This window comes from Henckelia pumila, chromosome 4 (genome assembly GCF_033568475.1).
Source record: "Henckelia pumila isolate YLH828 chromosome 4, ASM3356847v2, whole genome shotgun sequence".
In the NCBI taxonomy this organism is placed as follows: domain Eukaryota; kingdom Viridiplantae; phylum Streptophyta; class Magnoliopsida; order Lamiales; family Gesneriaceae; genus Henckelia; species Henckelia pumila.
The window spans coordinates 228102995-228121153 of NC_133123.1; the positions used below are offsets into that span (position 1 = coordinate 228102995).

The window sequence follows — 18159 nt, forward strand, 5'->3', positions numbered from 1 at the left end:
TTCAGTTTTCTTACAATTGTTGTAATATTTCTCTTTCTATTGTATTAAGTTTTCTTTTATGTATTTCAAGAACAAGGCTACTATGAGTAGCTAAACAAGTTGTCTTCTACTCTTCAAAGGAGTTGATTTATGTAATAATATTATGTCTGAATAAATTTCCTAAATCTCTCGTTCTTCATGCTCATATTTTATAATTAAATTTATATACCATACGCCTTAAGGTAGAAAACGAATTAAGGTTGTGCTGGGTGTCGTTGAAGGAGCTTGTGCAGAAACCATCTGTTGCGACTGCGTGGTTGGAGTGTGAGGAGCACTTCGTAAAACTCGGCAGGTATGACCCGACGACATTATGGTCAAAGAGGTATTTAAATTTAATTCATCTTACGGAAGCATGTTGGACCCTAATCTGGAGTATATCGGCTGGAAACCTTGCGTAACTAATAGTCTTGCATGGCCGGGACTGGTTCGATAGGTATAACAAAGCTACATACAAAGGATTAGTTTTAATTATATTTTAATTCAAATATGGGGACCACTAGGAAGTGAAAATAAAAAAAAGAGTGGGTAGGGAGTTAAGTTAAAGAGAAGTTTGGTAGTGGGGAGTTTAAAATAATTTGCCCTCAAAACAAAACTTAAAATATATAAACGTGTATATATAACATGTATATATGTATATAATAAAAAGAAACAAATAAAAAAATAATAAATAGGAAAAACACAAGTGGGGGGAACCACCGAAAGAATAAAAAGAAAGCAAGGAACAGACATGATGGCCCGGTCTTCGAGAATATTTCAAGAGTTCCAATGCAGCAATTTTATATTGCCTTAGGCCCTGCTTGGATGGGTGGATTTGGGCTGATTTGGATTTCAAATCCACAGCCCAAATCCATTCCATCTGTTTGGGTAGCCCGTAGATTTCAGATTTCAAATCTGTTATATTTGACCTGTAAATTTGTACCCTAAAAATGAGCTGATTTGAATCCGTCCTTGCACCCGTTCATTTGAAATCTTCGCTTTTTTCTTTCATTTATTCTTCACGGTGCCTCTGACCACGATAATCCATGGAAAGGGAATCCTGAGAGACGATGAGGTGAAGAATGAAGCAATGGAGATTCTTGGATTGTTTCAGGTTCTCCCGCGTCTCGTTGTTTTCGATCTAGATTATACCCTCTGGCCTTTCTACTGGTATTTTTTTCTCTTTTTTCGCCATTTTATTTTTATGAATTTTCTGCTGATGCTTTTTTATTTGTGTCGATTGAGAGTTTCTCCTCTTGGAATTTGTGAAATTCGTCCGTATTAATGTTTTTTTATGGCTCAATTTGCAAAAAAAATGTTGGAAATTCCCACGGTTGTTTCTTAATTGTGTGGTATGATGAAGATCGAATGTGCTACAGATATGTATGTAGTTGTATTCTCTGTTTTTACGAGTCCCTTTATAAGGAACTATCGTCAAGTTGAGCAAGTTACGTGATACTTTGCTTAAGAATTTTGAAATTTTAGATGGTAATAAAGAAGTCAGATTTTTTATGAACTTGATATTTTCTCTTTTGTTGACAGTCCAACTTACCTCTGAAACTAATTGAGTTGAACTTGTTAATGGAATTATTCCTTTTGAATTGAAATTAATTTCGAATAGATTCTGGCTGAGAAATGATGCTCATTGTTACTCTTTTGGTTAATGGCTGAGAAATGATGCTCATGTTAGAGTTGTCATTTGAAGATAAATGTTTTAATGTGGTTAAAGAGAAGGGAACCATGGTAAGGTTAAGTCTTTGTTTATCTTAGAAACTGTGAAATTTGTGACTATTTGAGTAAAAGGGGCTTAGGGACGATCAAACCCTCGACTTAAATTCATTTACACCAACTATTTGCAACTACCATTTTGATCGGCAGATTGAAGCGAAGGAGAGAAGACAAGCAGTAGACGTGATTGGAGCAAACATATCTGCAACGACTTCTTTAGCTACAATCTCACTTGTAAACTTTTTATAGGAACATTAGAATGGCTTTCTGTGTACTTGTTTTGTTCAAAGAAAAGAATTATTATGATTTTAGAATTATGCCGGGTCAGAAAACTTTGATATGCTACTTTACTATGTCGATGGAGGATGAAGTGAAATAGTGAATCATACATTAGACAAGTCATCAACCAACCCCCCCACCCTCCACCCAAAAAAAAATTAAAAAATCAGACCACCTCTGCCCTTCCTTATGTCTTGTTGGAAGCCCATTTTTCTTCCCTCAGGTCCACTGGGTGCACATGGAAGAGACAGTGAGATACCATGATAATATTGATGTTGCACGTCAAAATGTTAACTGATGTTCTTGAAACAATGTTGGATTTATTCTGTACTTTTGGGTTTATGCGTGGGCTCATTGGTTTTTTCGTCGTATGTTTGCATAAATGTTGGGTATGGGGCAACTATGGTGTTTTTGGCATTCTTTGTGGTATTATTATGTTATCTCTTGCTGTATCTATAGAGAACGAAAGTTTAATCAAGTTGTTAAGTGCCCGTCAAGGAAAAATATTTCATAATGCTATGTAGGAGTTGCCTAATTGTTTAAAGTTGCGATTTTAGATATGTCTTAGTTTTTTTTTTGGGGGGGGGTGTGAGGGTGACCTTTCTAATAAATTTTTAAAGTTGCAGTCTTTAAACTATTTGTTATTCATTGAATATTGATTGGAGGATGGGATACTTGCATATCTAATGCATATATAGAGACATGATTCTATTAATACAATCCAATAAAGTGAGTTTCAACTGGAGATTTGAATATTTTTTGCTTGGATTGTTATGTTTCCAATTTCCATTCAAGCCAACACCAAGATACTTGTTATGATGAATACCAAGAATCAGATTTTTTTTCCCTTAATACGAATAAGTAATGTATTGTCTCCAGCATCGCTCTGCTGTGTAGTTGTCAAAGTTCTTTTACTTGTTGCATGCGAATGAATGTTGTGTTATTGTGGTTCACTTGCCCCTTCTGCGTAAACTTTCCTACAGTGAACCTTTTGCTGAAAATACTTTGTTTGGTTGGTGTAAGAACCGAGCCTTTTGCTGAAAATCATCATGCCTTTGCTCTTAATAACAACTACAAATGTGAGTTCTTAAACTTGTTTAGGCAAAAAAAAAAAAAAGTACTATTTTCACTTTGCTCTATGAAATCCCATTTCTTCTTTGCCGTAATGTTTTTTTTTCATTTTTATGACAGTTCGAAGGGAATGGACAACGTTTCGAGAAATTTTGGCTATGCAAATGTATGAAAAATATCGAGCTCGTCGAAGAATTTAGTTGTTGGAATTTTCTCGTGTTTTCGTTCCTAAAACTATTGTTTGAAATTTGTATTATGAAGGTCTTTTGAATTATTATTTTTATTGTTCCAACATATTTTATCAATATTTTTTTGATTATTTTAAGTTATTAAATTTTGATTTTATTGTAGAGGTATTGCACGAAAAATATTTTTTTATGTTATTAGTATGATGAAAAAAAATTTAAGTTTAATAATTATAATAAGTTATATATTTGTTTTTTTAGAAAGCGTAAATATTTTTTTAAAGTTTATTTATGTAACTTTATTATTTAATCCAATTAAAATAAATAAAATTTAAATTTATATTATTTTAAATTGAATATGATTATTTTGTGTAATCATAATAATACTTTAATTTCAAAATATATATATAGAGTAAAGAATAATATATTAGATTTTTCAATTATTTGAAATTCTTAAAAAATTTAGCCAAGCAACTAATCAATGGATTTAAAATTTCACATTGAAATTATATGTTATTCCAAGCAAGTGATTTAATAAAAAAAGAATTCAAATCAATGGATTTTCAAATCCATTAATTTGAAATCCACCTTCAAATCTAAATGTCTCCATCCAAGCACAACCTTAGAGAATTGGTTGGCAACTTGGCGCTCGCAATATTCGCTCCTGCGCAGAAATTAGACGGAGACGTGAGTAATCTAAAAAAAAAAAAAAAGGAGTACGAAAAGGGAGAAAATTTTCGTACGTGTGATGAATGTAAATTTTGCTCTAATGCTTCTCTTTTATAGTTGAAGAGGTGTGCATGAATGGAAGAAAAAAAAATTCCATTCAAAAAGGATGCATACAAGAGGAATAAAAGTTTCCATCTTTCTTTTACTTGAGAAGGAAGAAAATTTTGATGAAAGGGAAATATGCTATGGAAATTCATAAATAATGCAAGTTAGAAACAAATCTAGATTCACCCACGTGGGGTCGGTACAAGATTGTTTGTATTGCATATGTTTTCCTTGCTTCCATATATATATATATATATATATATATATATGGAAGCAAGGAATATATATATTTATAAAATAGAATAAAAAGGTTAATATTGAAAGTAAATAATCGTGACTTATTCACTCAAAAAAAAAATTTGAATAAGTCTCGAGGAGGCATTTGTAGACAATTAAATTTGTCTAGCTTAAATTTATGAAAAATACCAAAAGAAGTATATATATTAAATATCAATAAAAAATAATTTACTATTTATTTATTGGAAATTAAATTCCTACAAAAAATAAATAGTTAATTAATTGATATTTTAATATATTTTGTGATCAAATCAAGATTTTTAAATCAAGATTGCATCTTGCAATAAATGGAATGAAATACTAATATTTTTAGTATTTCAAATCAAATCTTGAATCAAATGGAAGAAAATACTAATATATTTAGTATTTAAAATAAATATTGTGATTAATGGAAGATAATCTCCAAATGAATCATGAGGAGCCAATCAAATTGCGATATCTCATCAAATGAAAATAGAAGGAATCTGCACCCTTCAGCTATAAATAGGGGCAGATGACCAACAAAAAAGACACAACACAGAAGACTGAAGAAAAGGAGTAGAAGAATTCAAGATTTTTCTCTCAAGTCATCTTCAAGAAGTTCAAGTAAATCAACGAAGATCAAGACGAAATTCAAGGCATTCTGCATCAAATTCATTAAATTCAAGAAGATCAAGGCGTGATTCAAGGAACTAATTGCGTTATTATTCAAACACATTTAAATTCATTCAAATCCAAGAAGATTTCGTTCTTCACCAAATTCAAGATCAACAAAATTCAAGGCGTGATTCAAGGAGTTCATCGCGTTCTTCCCAAATTTTGAAGGTTAATTCGATAACAAGGTGTGAACCCATCGAATTAACGTTATCAAGATATCAAATCATCTTTCAAGAAGATCAAACACTCAAGAAATTCACATTTCACAAGAAATTGTCATTGAAGAGAAAAATCAAGGGATTATCTAGAGATTGTATTCACTAATCTTTATTTAAATCATTGTTTATCAATTTTCTATTTCTTAATTTTAAGAAATAAAGAATTTGAGCTACACTATACTTTTAGGCTGCGTTTACTTAGTGGGATGAGATTACACGTGAATAAATTATATTAGGATTATTAAAATGATTTTGAAGGATTTAAAATAATGATGAATAAACAATAACATGTTTACTTCGAGTTATTAATTTTGGAATTGAAATACTGATTGAATGATGAAATACAGTTTTATCCTCCACTTATGATATACAATCTTATGCTTGATTTTGTATTCATATAATTTGGATTGAGTTATTTTTTACTAATTAAATTATTATTGATTCACACGGAGGCATTTTCATTTATCAAAATTATTAGGTATAAAAATATGTATTTTTTCAAAAATAATAAAATTGATAAATTGAGTAATAAAAAAGAGAGAGACCGAAAGAAATTGGGAGGAAAACAAAATAATTGAAGGAGGGTAGATTAGGATTTATATATGTTTTTTTCCACAAATATGGGTTATGATGTGTTATCCCTTGTGTAATTAAGGATGTCTAATACCATGAATTAGAGTTGAATGACGGGTCTTGAGTTTTGAGATATTTGATTTTTTTTGTAAGTAAACAATGGATGAAGTTAGATTAATAAGTTTATCCTATTGTTATCAAGCCAAGTAAACACACCCTTATAATAAATGGATTTTGAACTTGAGATATAAGTTCAAATCAATGTAACTCCATATATGCTATTATGTACATTATACCAAGGTTCTAAAAAACGCAAAACGTGTCGAAACGTGAAGGTCAAGTTTCAAGTTTTCAAGTTTAAACGAGATTACTACGAGTTTAAACGCAAAAAAACGTTTTCTAACTTTTATTAAAATTTTAATTATATTAATTCAAATAATGAATAAAATGATAAAATTACCATAAATTTAATATTAAACGAATAAATTTCAAGTTCTTAAAAACATAAAAGTATTAAAATTATAGTAATTAATAGTTTCCTACATATCTAAAAAATAATATAATAAAAATAAGCTAATTATCAATTAATAATATGTTCTAAAAAGCGCGAAACGCATCGAAGCGTGAAAGTAAGCAAGCGTATGTGGTATTAATACGAGCTTAACCGTAAAATTTTAAATATCTAACACAAATTAATGGAGTAAATAATGCCTAAATATAATAAATTTAACTAGAATGCATTGATTTTTTGCCAAAGTCTAATTCAATTAATTATATCATTTATTTTATATCAATTATCATCAAATACAAACTGAATTTAACAAGACTACTTTAAAATATTAGTATTAATATTCCAATATGTACTGCTTATACTCATCATTGGTACAATTAACTATCCAAGATTGTATAATTTTTACATTGCTAGCATTACTTACTAATAAATTTGATAATTCATGTTCTTTCTTCATGTTATTAATCAATTTTGGTATTTTAAAAAATTACACTTAAGCGTATTTAATAACACTTAATATGATCAACATGTGTTTGACCATTTTTAGCCGAAACGAGTTTTTTTTACCGTTTTTAGCCGAAACGAGGCGTTTTGGAGAAGTTTCAAGATTAAACGAGATTAAACGAGGTTTAATCAAGTTTTTTAGAACACTGCATTATACAGCGAACGATATTTTTGGTTGCGAAAGATATATATGTGGAAATCCCATTTATTTAAGGGTGAAAACTGGAATAAGTGTTGCGTGAGCCTGGAAATGAAAAAAAAAATAAAGATCTATTTGAAATCTAACCTAAGTGATTGTTAATTTGATATTTAAGACTGATGATGTCGAAATTTTCCTTCGGGTTCAGTCTGGTAGAGCGAATCTCCAAATCCTCCACAAAGCAGGTCGGGTCGGGCACGACAGAGCTCTGCACAGACAAAAGCTAAAATTAGGGGTCGTCGAAGGTGTTTTCGGCGTGACCCCTCCGATGCCTAAATCAGTGCTCGAAAGTGAAAAGAGCTTGACTAAAAGTAAGAACCAGAGAATATGCGTGCGTGAGTGTGTGAACAAGAAGTGAATAGAAGAGATAAATGAATAAACCATGAACCATACCTGTATTTATAGGGGCTTGGAGGGATATGTTACCTTGTCAAGGTAGAACATGCGTTAAAGTAGGACTCTAATTGATGAGTTTGAAATCATATCAAATCTTGAATTCATAAGATATTTGTCTTTATCTGTTGTAGATCTTCACGAGAAGACTAGAAGATTCTAGATACCGAGCCCATCTTGGGACCGGGTCGGGCTCCGCCCGTACCGATTAGGGCTCAAGCCCATGAATTTATGATCACGAGCCCATTCCCTAACAGAGTCATCTCAGACTGGGCTTTTCATAAAATAAGACTAGATGGGCCTCACTATATACTTCCAAAAATATGGATTATTGGGCTCGGGTCGGGTTAGACCCGTATATTTTTTAGGGGCATCAATAGTACCTCCCCCTACTGGTCTAAAGAAGTATGAATTTTAGACCACATAGTCCTCTGACCGGACCCCGAGCCCCATATATTATGCTTGTAATGTAATATACCACAAAGTGTTTTCTCTGAACGGTCCGGATCTCGATCCTCGTCATGTGCTTTCTCTGAACGGTGAGGATCTCGTGACTGTACGATTCCCGAGAGATTCCCTGAGTGACGTGGCCCGCCCTGAACCGCTGATCCAAGCTATCATCGGTCGGTTCAGGTCCATTCAATCCTCCTATAAATAGGACGGTAAAAAACTTCATTTTTTACTTTTACAGCCTGGGAGTTACTCTGTCAAAATTTCGAGAGCTCTCCCGACCCGAGCTGATATTCCCGTGTCTTTTCCGATCGGTCAGTTACCAAGCTTCTCGTTTATAATTCCCGACCATCCATCTTTTTCCGTAAGTCTTTCTATTAAATATTAAGTTAAGATGTCCTCCCCTGATGACTCCAATGTTAGGGAATTAGCCCTTTTTATATATGCCCCTTCCTCTCCTCATCCCGAATCCCCTGAACCCTCTGATCAAGAAGAATCGGATGCCGACCCGAGCCCTTCTGAGACTCGGGAGGCTAAGATGAGGAGACTTCATCGGCTTAGGAATGACGAAGCCCAATTAAGAGAAGATGGGAAGCATTGGTTCGAAGTACTTGCTTCCCATCTTAGTCCGGACATGGGTCCAACAATTAGAGATAGGTCGGGCATGTCCGAAGCCTACACATTGATAATCCCGGGACGCCATGACCGGGCTCATAAACCCCCCAAGGGTTTCCTAAGTTTTAGCCTAGACCAAGTGAAGATGGGTCTTAGATTTCCAATCCCGCACATCATTTTGGCCCTGTGCCAATTTTTTTGTATATGTTCGAGCCAGTTGACCCCTAACTCTATTAGCTCTATTTTATCCTTAGGAGTCTTGTTTTGTTTTTTCCGGGTTCCCTTAGATGTAGGGAATTTTACCAAATTCCTTCAGATCAAGAAAATAGCCTCGGGTCGATTTTATATTTCTATCCGGCCCGAGTACAAATTTTTGAAGGGAAAACCAAGCTCTCATAAAGGTTGGAACAATAGATTTTTCTTTGTTTGTCCTGAGCCCAAGCAGCCTTGGAAGTGTCGATCTAACTGGGCAATGAATTTTACTTCCCCTGACTTTCCTATTCCACCCAGCCATAATTTCACTAATTTTCTTGCTACCCTCTCTGAAAAAACCTTCAATATCGAGAGCCTAATCAAGGAAGACCTGCTTTGCAAATATGGCTTTTGTAGGAAAGGGATAGAGGTTCAGGGTGATTTAGGTAGGGGTACTTAACCTTTTCAATCATTTTCTTCTCTATTCTCCCGTGCACTCATGTTAACCTTTTCTTCTTCTACAAACGAAAGAATAATCGAAGCTGAGATGACGGCTGACTTCCGAGCTGCAGCCAAGAGATTGAAACAGAAGAAGCCCGAGGCGTCTGCGGAATTCGCCACTGAATCCGAACCGCATATTTCCGAGCAGCAATCCAAGAAGTCTGCCAAGAAAGTTTGGGGAGATGAAGCCCCGAGCAAGCAAGAGCCTCCTCTCCAAACCAGCACCATCGTTCATGGAAAGGGGAAGGAGAAAGTTTTCATCGATCTCGGGTCCCTTCCCGAGAATATGGAGCGGGGTGATCCTGACCATCCGTACAGCCCGGGAATTTCTTTCTTTGCCCATCCAGACCAGACCGGGAGTTTGAATATTCTGCAACATATGGTCTCTACTGAAGACCTAGATATAGTCCGGGCGGTCCAGGACAAGGAGGCTGAGGAATCCTTGGCCTTGTCTTTCATGCAGGTAATTCCTTGTAATTTTCATTTAGAATTTTTTTTTCTTATTCTCCTACCCTTGAATAATACTTTGAATTTTCATTTGTAGACCATGGTCTGGGTGGGAGAGGTCACTCCTCGATCTTACAAGGCCCGATCTGACCACTCTCTGAACCAAGATGCTCTAGTAAAGAGGATAACCGTACTGACCAAGCAGATCCGTGACCTTAAAGACGCTCATGGTCAGGAAATACATGACATGAGGTCGGACATCGAGACTACTCAGGACGGGTGGGATGAGGCTAAGAAGCATATCACCGAGCTCGAGGATGTTCTGGCTGCCGAGGATCAAGAGTTTGAGATCGGATGGTCTAAAAAGAAAAAGGATTTTATCAACTCCTCTGAATTTGCCGACCTATGTGCTGAGAAGAATGTGGCTTTCTTTGAGGACGGCTTTAAGGGGTGTCTAGCCCAGGTCAGAGCTGAGGGATATTCTGAGGCTGAACATCCTTTCTCCTCCCTTGACTCTGCCAAGGCCTTGGATGACTTGCCTGACGAGGAGGAGAGATCTGAGGGGGAGGAAGCTGAGCAGGAGGAGAAAGAGCCTGAGAAAAAGGAAGATGCCGCCCCTTAGTGTTTTTTATTTTCCATATTTGAAGAACAATGTATCCAACCTTTTATTCGGACCCTGCGTGGTCTTTCTTTTGGTTTTTAACTTGTTTCGTATTATGAATGGATGTCCCGTGTTAATATTTTGGCAAAGATTGATTTCTGAGTTTAAAAAAATTTTGTCAAGTACTGGATTGATTCCCGAACTGGGATCTTAACAAAATTTTAACAAGTATAAGATTGATTCCCGAGCTGGAATTTTAACACAATTTTGCTAAGTAAAAGAATAATGTCCGAGCTGGAATCTTAACAAAATTTTGCTAAATAAGATTGATTTCCGAGCTGGATTATTAACAAAATTTTGACAAGTATAAGATTGATTCCCGAGCTGGAATCTTAACAAAATTTTGCTAAGTAAAATTGATTCCCAAGCTGGAATCTTAACAAAATTTTGACAAGTATAAGATTGATTCCCGAGCTGGAATCTTAACAAAATTTTTCTAAGTAAAATTGATTCCTGAGCTGGAATCTTAACAAAATTTTGACAAGTATAAGATTGATTCCCGAGCTGGAATCTTAACAAAATTTTGCTAAGTAAAATTGATTCCCGAGCTGGAATCTTAACAAAATTTTGACAAGTATAAGATTGATTTCCGAGTTGAAATCTTAACAAAATTTTGCTAAGCAAAAGAATGATGTCCGAGCTGGAACTTTTATGATACTTACCCAATTAATGTGAGTTTTAATCTGATCACAAAATAAGTGGTGAGCGCCGAACTAATCGGGCTATAATTTTGATTTTGACCACGAATGGCGTGGTAAGTGCCGAGCTGTTCGGTTCAGATTAGACTCATATTTTTTAGGGGCATCAATAGTACCTCCCCCTACTGGTCTAAAAGAAGTATGAAGTTTAGACCATGTGGTCTGGTCGGATCCCGAGCCCATGTAAGAACTCTTGTATTAACCAAGTACAAGTAACATTTCCCAATCGAATGGGCTTTTGATGGAGGCCACGAGTGGCGTGGTAGGTGCCGAGCTGGTTGGACTTTGAATTTGATCACGTATGGCGTGATGTGTGTCGAATTGATCGGGTTTTGTTTTTTGATCACGTATGGCATGATGTGTGCCGAACGGATCGGGCTTTGCTTTTGATCACGTATGGCGTGATGTGTGCCGAACTGGTCGGGCTTTGCTTTTGATCATGTATGGCGTGATGTGTGCCGAACAGGTCGGGCTTTGCTTTTGATCACATATGGCGTGATGTGTGTCGAACTGGTCGGGCTTTGTTTTTTTTTTATCACGTATGGCGTGATGTTTGCCGAACGGATCGGGCTTTGCTTTTTGATCATGTATGACGTGATGTTTGCCGAACGGATCGGGCTTTGCTTTTGATCACGTATGGCGTGATGTTTGCCGAACGGATCGGGCTTTGCTTTTGATCACATATGGCGTGATGTGTGCCGAACTGGTCGGGCTTTGTTTTTTTTTTTTTTTTTTGATCACGTATGGCATGATGTTTGCCGAACGGATCGGGCTTTGCTTTTTGATCACGTATGGCATGATGTTTACCGAATGGATCGGGCTTTGATTTTGATCACGTAAGGCATGATGTGTGCCGAACTGGTCGGACTTTGTTTTTGATCACGTATGGCGTGATGTTTGCCGAACGGATCGGGCTTTGCTTTTGATCACGTATGGCGTGATGTGTGCCGAACTGGTCGGACTTTGTTTTTGATCATGTATGGCGTGATGTTTGACAAAAATATGTCATTTTTTCATTAATAATCTCAAAAAACATGTAAAAGAAATAACAAAGGAAATGAACTACTACTATTAACAAAAAAACTCAAAAATAATGAAATAACTCACAACCCTTTACTCCCATGGGGTCGGGTGAGGCAGCAAGTCGGACCGGGCCTCTAAGAGTAATATTTCTTCAAGTGTTGAGCGTTCCACAGCCGTTTTCCTTGTGCATCTTCCAGATAGTAGGCAGCTACTCCTGCCTTCCCCACCACCTTAAAAGGTCCTTCATATTTTGCGTCCAGTTTTCCTCTCTCTCCATGGTGTTGGATTTTCCTCATAACCAGGTCTCCCACTTGAAAGGCTCGGGGGTAAACCTTTTTATTATAGGCTCGGGTCATTCTCTTGCGATAGGCTGCTAACCGAACTGTAGCTCTAGCTCGATTTTCTTCAACTAGGTCCAAATCCATGGCCCTTAATTTATTGTTGTCAGGACCGTAGGCTATTATTCGAGCACTTTCCTGTCCAATCTCGGCAGGAAGGACTGCCTCAGTCCCGTACACCATATTGTACGGTGTCTCATCCGTCCCGGACCTTGTTGTAGTTCGGTAAGACCATAAGACAGATGGAAGTTCATCCACCCATTTTCCCTTAGCTGAATCTAACCGGGTCTTGAGTGTTTGAACGATAGTTCTGTTAGTAACCTCCACTTGTCCATTCCCTTGGGGGTAGGCAACAGATGTAAAAATTTGTTCAATTTTCATCTGTTTACACCAAGCTTGGACCTTAGAGCCGCAAAACTGCCTTCCATTGTCCGATATGAGCCTGCGCGGTATCCCGAACCGGCAAACAATATTTTTCCATAAAAAATTCAAGACTTCTTTTTCTGTGATTTTGGCCAGGGGCTCGGCCTCGACCCATTTTGAAAAATAATCAACTGCCACCAACAAAAATTTTCTTTGACCCGTACTTATTGGGAATGACCCAACAATATCCATCCCCCACTGATCGAAAGGACAGGAGGCTACCACCGCCTTCATAAATTCCGTGGGCCTCCACTGTAAATTAGCATGCCTTTAGCAATTGTAGCATGAGTTGACCAGGGCGGATGTATCCTTCTTCATTGTGGGCCAGAAAAAGCCGGCCAGGAGGGCTTTCCTAGCCAAGGCTATACTATCCAGGTGATTTCCACAACAACCTTCATGTATCTCTCGTAGGACATAATTAGCCTCGTCCGGGCCAAGACACTTGAGAAGAGGTTGGGAGAATGACCTTTTGAAGAGTATCTTGTCAACCATCGCAAAACGTAAGACTCTTCTTTTAATTTCCCAAGCCTTCTTATTATCACTCGGGAGCTCGTTCTTGGTTAGGTATTTGTGTATGTCATACCTCCAATCTCCTTCTAGTACGTCCGCTATTATGTCATCTAGACTTTCAAGTTGGGATATCATCTCTTTACCCTTCAGTCCGGGCTTAGATGGTTCTCCCACGGAACTTGCAAGACGGGCCAAGTGGTCATCCTTTGTATTTTCAGTCCTCGGGATCAACTCCATAATAAGTTCAGTAAAATCTTCTTTGGCTTTGTCTAATGCTTGAGCATATTTTATCATTTTTTCATTCTTAGTTTCAAACTTCCCTTTACTCTATTGTATGGCCAGTTGCGAATCGGAATAAAGGGTGGCTCGGGATATACCAAGATTTCGAGCAGCCTTTAGCCCGAGCAAGAGTGCTTCATATTCTGCTTCATTATTAGATGCTCGAAAATCTAACCTTATTGAGATGTTGGTTTCCTCACCCCAGGGTGATAATATCACAATCCCAACCCCACTTCCTGTTTGACAAGATGATCCATCTACGAATATCTTCCAATGGTCTTCTTGTTCTAACTGAACAGTCTCTGGTAAGAAATCGGCTAGGGCTTGAGCTTTGATAGCATTTCGGGGTTCAAATTTTATGTCATACTCACTCAACTCTGTAATCCACTTGATCAATCTTCCCGATGCATCTGGGTTGGCTGCAATTTTTCCCAAGGCGCTGTTGGTAAGAACAGTGATCGGATGAGATAGAAAGTAGGGCCTTAGTTTTCGGGCTGTAATGACGAGGGCCAAAGCTAACTTTTCCTGTGTCATGTAATTAAGCTCTGCTCCCTTTAAGGCATGGCTGACAAAGTAGACGGGTAAATGATTTATTCCCTCTTTCCTTACTAAGACTGAACTGGCAGCCCGGGGCGTGACAGCTAGGTACACAAAGAGCCCTTCGCCCTGAACTGGTTTATTCAATACCGGTAGTTCTCTTAAATATGATTTCAATTCCTGAAAAGATTTTTCGCTCTGTTCATCCCATTCAAAGTTTTTGGTTTTTCTGAGTGCTTTGAAGAAAAGAAAACTTTTGTCCGCCGATCTCGAGATGAACCGAGCTAGTGCAGCAATCCTTCCTGACAGCCTTTGCACTTCGTGAATATTTTTAGGCGATGTCATAGAGATAATGGCCTGGACTTTCTCCGGATTAGCTTCAATTTCTCTCCTTGTGACCATGTAACCAAGGAATTTCCCGGTCTAAACCCCGAATGTACATTTGCTCGGATTTAACATTAGTCGATAATCGCGAAGTGTCTGGAATGTCTGGGTCAAGTCGGCAATGAATTGCACGGCTGTTCGGGTCTTGACCAGGATATCATCCACGTACACCTCAATATTCTTGCCTATCTGTTGTTTGAACACCTTGTCCATTAATATTTGATAAGTGGCCCCAGCATTTTTGAGTCCGAAGGGCATAACCACATAGCAATAAGTTCCGGTGGAGGTGACAAAACTCACTTTATTCTGATCTTCCTTGGCTAAGGGAATTTGATGATATCCCTGATAGGCGTCCAGGAAGCATAACAACTCATGCCCCGATGTAGAATCCACCAGCTGATCTATTCGAGGCAAGGGGTAGCAATCCTTTGGACATTCTTTGTTCAGATCATGAAAGTCCACGCACATGCGCCACTTGCCCGAAGACTTAGGTACCAGTACTACATTTGATAACCAGGTCGGGAAGTATACCTCTTGAATGTGTCCAGCTTTCAAGAGTTCCTCGACTTGTCCTTGAATCACAGCGTCTTTTTCGGGCCCAAAGTGTCGTTTTTTCTGAATAATTGGATGATATTCCTGGATAACGTTCAATTTATGCCCCATTACCTCTCTTCGCACCCCTAAGAGATTGGATACAGTCCATGCAAAGACATCTTTGTTCTCGTTCAAGAAATTTATCAGTTTTTCTTTGAGGGAGGCTTCTATCGTCCTTGCCACCCTGACTGACCCAGTTGGAGGGCAAATCAAAATTTCTTCGCATTCTTCTTCTGCAGTCATAGGGGTATGTTCTTCTAACAAGTTTACTTGTTCCCGGCCTCTAGGCCCGGGTTGGTCATCATGGCCAACCTTGACTGCTTTTTGTTCTATCCATACTTCTTCTACATAGCACTTGCGAGAAATCTTCTGATCTCCCTGAACCTCGCCAATTTCGTTACCCACAGGAAATTTGAGCTTTTGATATAATGCTGATGGTACGGCCATGAAGATAGTCATGGACGGTCTTCCCAAGATAGCATTGTACGCAGACGGTGCATCCACGATAATAAAGCTGAAAATCCGTGTTTTGCTTGTACGGTCCTTTCCCAAAGTGAGCGGTAAATTGATCAGTCCAATAGGTCGGATGGCATGACCTGTAAACCCAAACAACGACGTCACCACTGGTTCTACCTTATACTCTCCTAAATCCATCTGATTTATGGTCTCTTGAAATAGTACATTGACCGAGCTTCCGAAATCCACAAAAATCCGGGCCACATCGTAATTAGCGACCAGAGCTCGAATAACCAGTGCGTCATTATGAGTAGTATCTGACAAGCCCTTAAGATCATCCGGACCAAAAGAAAGGGTCGGGCCTGTTCTAACCATATGGTCGGCTATCTCCATGTTGCTCAATTTCCTACTGCTCATTTTCCTTGCTCTTTTGGAATCTCCATCTGTTGGTCCTCCGGAGATCATGTTAATGACTCCTCTCGCGGGTGGGGGCGGCCCCTGATTGTTACCCGGTTGATTTGGATTCGGGCGCTGAAAGTTGCCCCGTGGTGGCTCGGGTCTTTGTCTGGGTCCTAGGTGTTTGGAACCATCCCAACCCCTCTTATTCGATTGATATCCTCCGTTCTGCTTTCCTATGATGTCTTTTATCCTCGGATTTTGTTGAATTATTCTCTCAATTTCTTGTTCCAATTGTCGACAGTCATTGGTGTTATGCCCGTACTCATTATGAAAGTCACAGTACTGGTCTGACTTTGGCCTGCGAGGCCCCTGCTCGCTCCATGGGGGCCTTTGTAAAAGTTGTTTTTCTTCGCATATCTGGAGGGCTCGAGTCTTGCTCATCCTTAGGGGGGTGAAAGAGGTGAATTGTCCAAGCAGCTCGAGTCGAGGAACTGGTCCCGCTCTCCGAGGCGTGTTAGGAGTTCTAACATTGTTTGGACTCAAGGGCTTGTCCGTCCACCCATTCGACCGAGAAACTTGTATCTCTTTTAAATTCACATATTTTTCCGCCCGAGCAAGCAGCTCGTCGTAAGTATATGGTGGTTTTTTGATCAAAGATTTAAGAAAATCCCCCATAGCAAGTCCTTGGGTGAAAGCGCTGATGAGCACATCAGTAGTAGCAGTAGGCACTTCCAGGGCCAAAGCGCTGAACCGTCGGATATATGTGTGCAAATCTTCTTGGCCTTGCTGTTTGATAGCAAAAAGACTAAGAGTAGTTGTAGGGTGTTTTTTGCTACTAGCAAAGTGGTGTAGAAAGACCTTGCTGAAATCTTTGAATTCCTTTATATCCCCCGGTCGTAGTAGGTTAAACCATTGCTGCGCTGGCCCAATCAGGGTATTGAGGAAAACTCGGCACTTGATCGGGTCAGAATATTTGTGCAGCAGTGCGGCATTCTCGAAACGGGACAAGCGCTCTTCTGGGTCTCCTTTTCCATCATATTCTCCCACATGTGGGAACTTAAAATTTTTGGGGAGTTCGGACTCCAGTATTTCAGCAGAGAATGGAATATTCCGGACTGGCGTGGCTAGATATCCGGATTATTTTTTCTTCAAAAGTTCCATCTCTTCTTTTAATTTCTTGATCTCCTCTAATTGCGCGTTCTGATCTAGTGGTGGGGGAGGGAGATTGGCCGCCCTTGCAGCCATAGCCTTTTCAACAGCGGCCGCAACCAGTTGCTCCATCTGTGTATCTACTCCATTCGTGCCAACCATCTTAACTCTGTTTCTTCAAATTCCCACAGACGGCGCCAATTGATGATGTTGAAATTTTCCTTCGGGTTCGGTCTGGTAGAGTAAATCTCCAAATCCTCCACAAAGCGGGTCGGGTCGGGCACGACAGACCTCTGTACAGACAGAAGCTAAAATTAGGGGGCGCTGAAGGTGTTTTCAGCGTGACCCCTCCGATGCCTAAGTCAGTGCTCGAAAGTGAAAAGAGCTTGACTAATAGTAAGAACCAGAGAATATGCGTGCATGAGTGTGTGAACAAGAAGTGAATAGAAGAGATGAATGAATAAACCATGAACCATACCTGTATTTATAGGGGTTTGGAGGGGTAGGTTACCTTGTCAAGGTAGAACATGCGTTAGAGTAGGACTCTAATTGATGAGTTTGAAATCATATCAAATCTTGGATTCATAAGATATTTGTCTTTATCTGTTGCAGATCTTCATGTATCCGAGAAGACTAGAAGGTTCTAGATACCGAACCCGTCTTGGACCCGGGTCGGGCTCCGCCCGTACCGGTTAGGGCTCAAACCCATGAATTTATGATCACGATCCCATTCCCTAACAGAGCCATCTCAGACTGGGCTTTTCATAAAATAAGACTAGATGGACCTCACTATATACTTCAAAAAATATGGATTATTGGGCTCGGGTCGGGTTAGACCCATATATTTTTTAGGGGCATCAATAGTATATTTATTTAGAACACTGCATTATACAACGAACGATATTTTTGGTTGCGAAAGATATATATGTGGAAATCCCATTTATTTAAGGGTGAAAACTGGAATAAGTGTTGCGTGAGCCTGGAAATGAAAAAAATAATAATAAAGATTTATTTGAAAACTAACCTAAGTGATTGTTAATTTGATATTTAAGACCAAACTTGATTACCCTACTATTTAATTTAATTCAATCACTATTAAGTAATTTGATGAAGTTTTATT

General features: G+C 38.4%; 1 protein-coding gene across 1 annotated transcript; it reads right to left on the bottom strand.

Moving 5' to 3' along the window:
* Positions 1-14480: 14480 nt before the first annotated feature.
* On the bottom strand, positions 14481-17201 carry LOC140862858 (uncharacterized). The gene is made up of 2 exons (XM_073265895.1): positions 17121-17201; positions 14481-16946 (listed from the first exon to the last, which is right to left on the bottom strand). The coding sequence occupies exons 1-2, from the start codon at positions 17199-17201 to the stop codon at positions 14481-14483; spliced, it is 2547 nt and encodes an 848-aa protein (XP_073121996.1).
* Positions 17202-18159: the final 958 nt, after the last annotated feature.

Coding starts and splice junctions, on each gene's coding strand:
- LOC140862858 (XM_073265895.1), bottom strand. CDS start 17,201: ATGGTTGGCACGAATGGAGTAGATACACAGATGGAGCAACTGGTTGCG. Junction 16,947..17,120: donor AGGCTATGGCTGCAAGGGCG/GCCAATCTCCCT, acceptor AAAAATTTTAAG/TTCCCACATGTGGGAGAATA.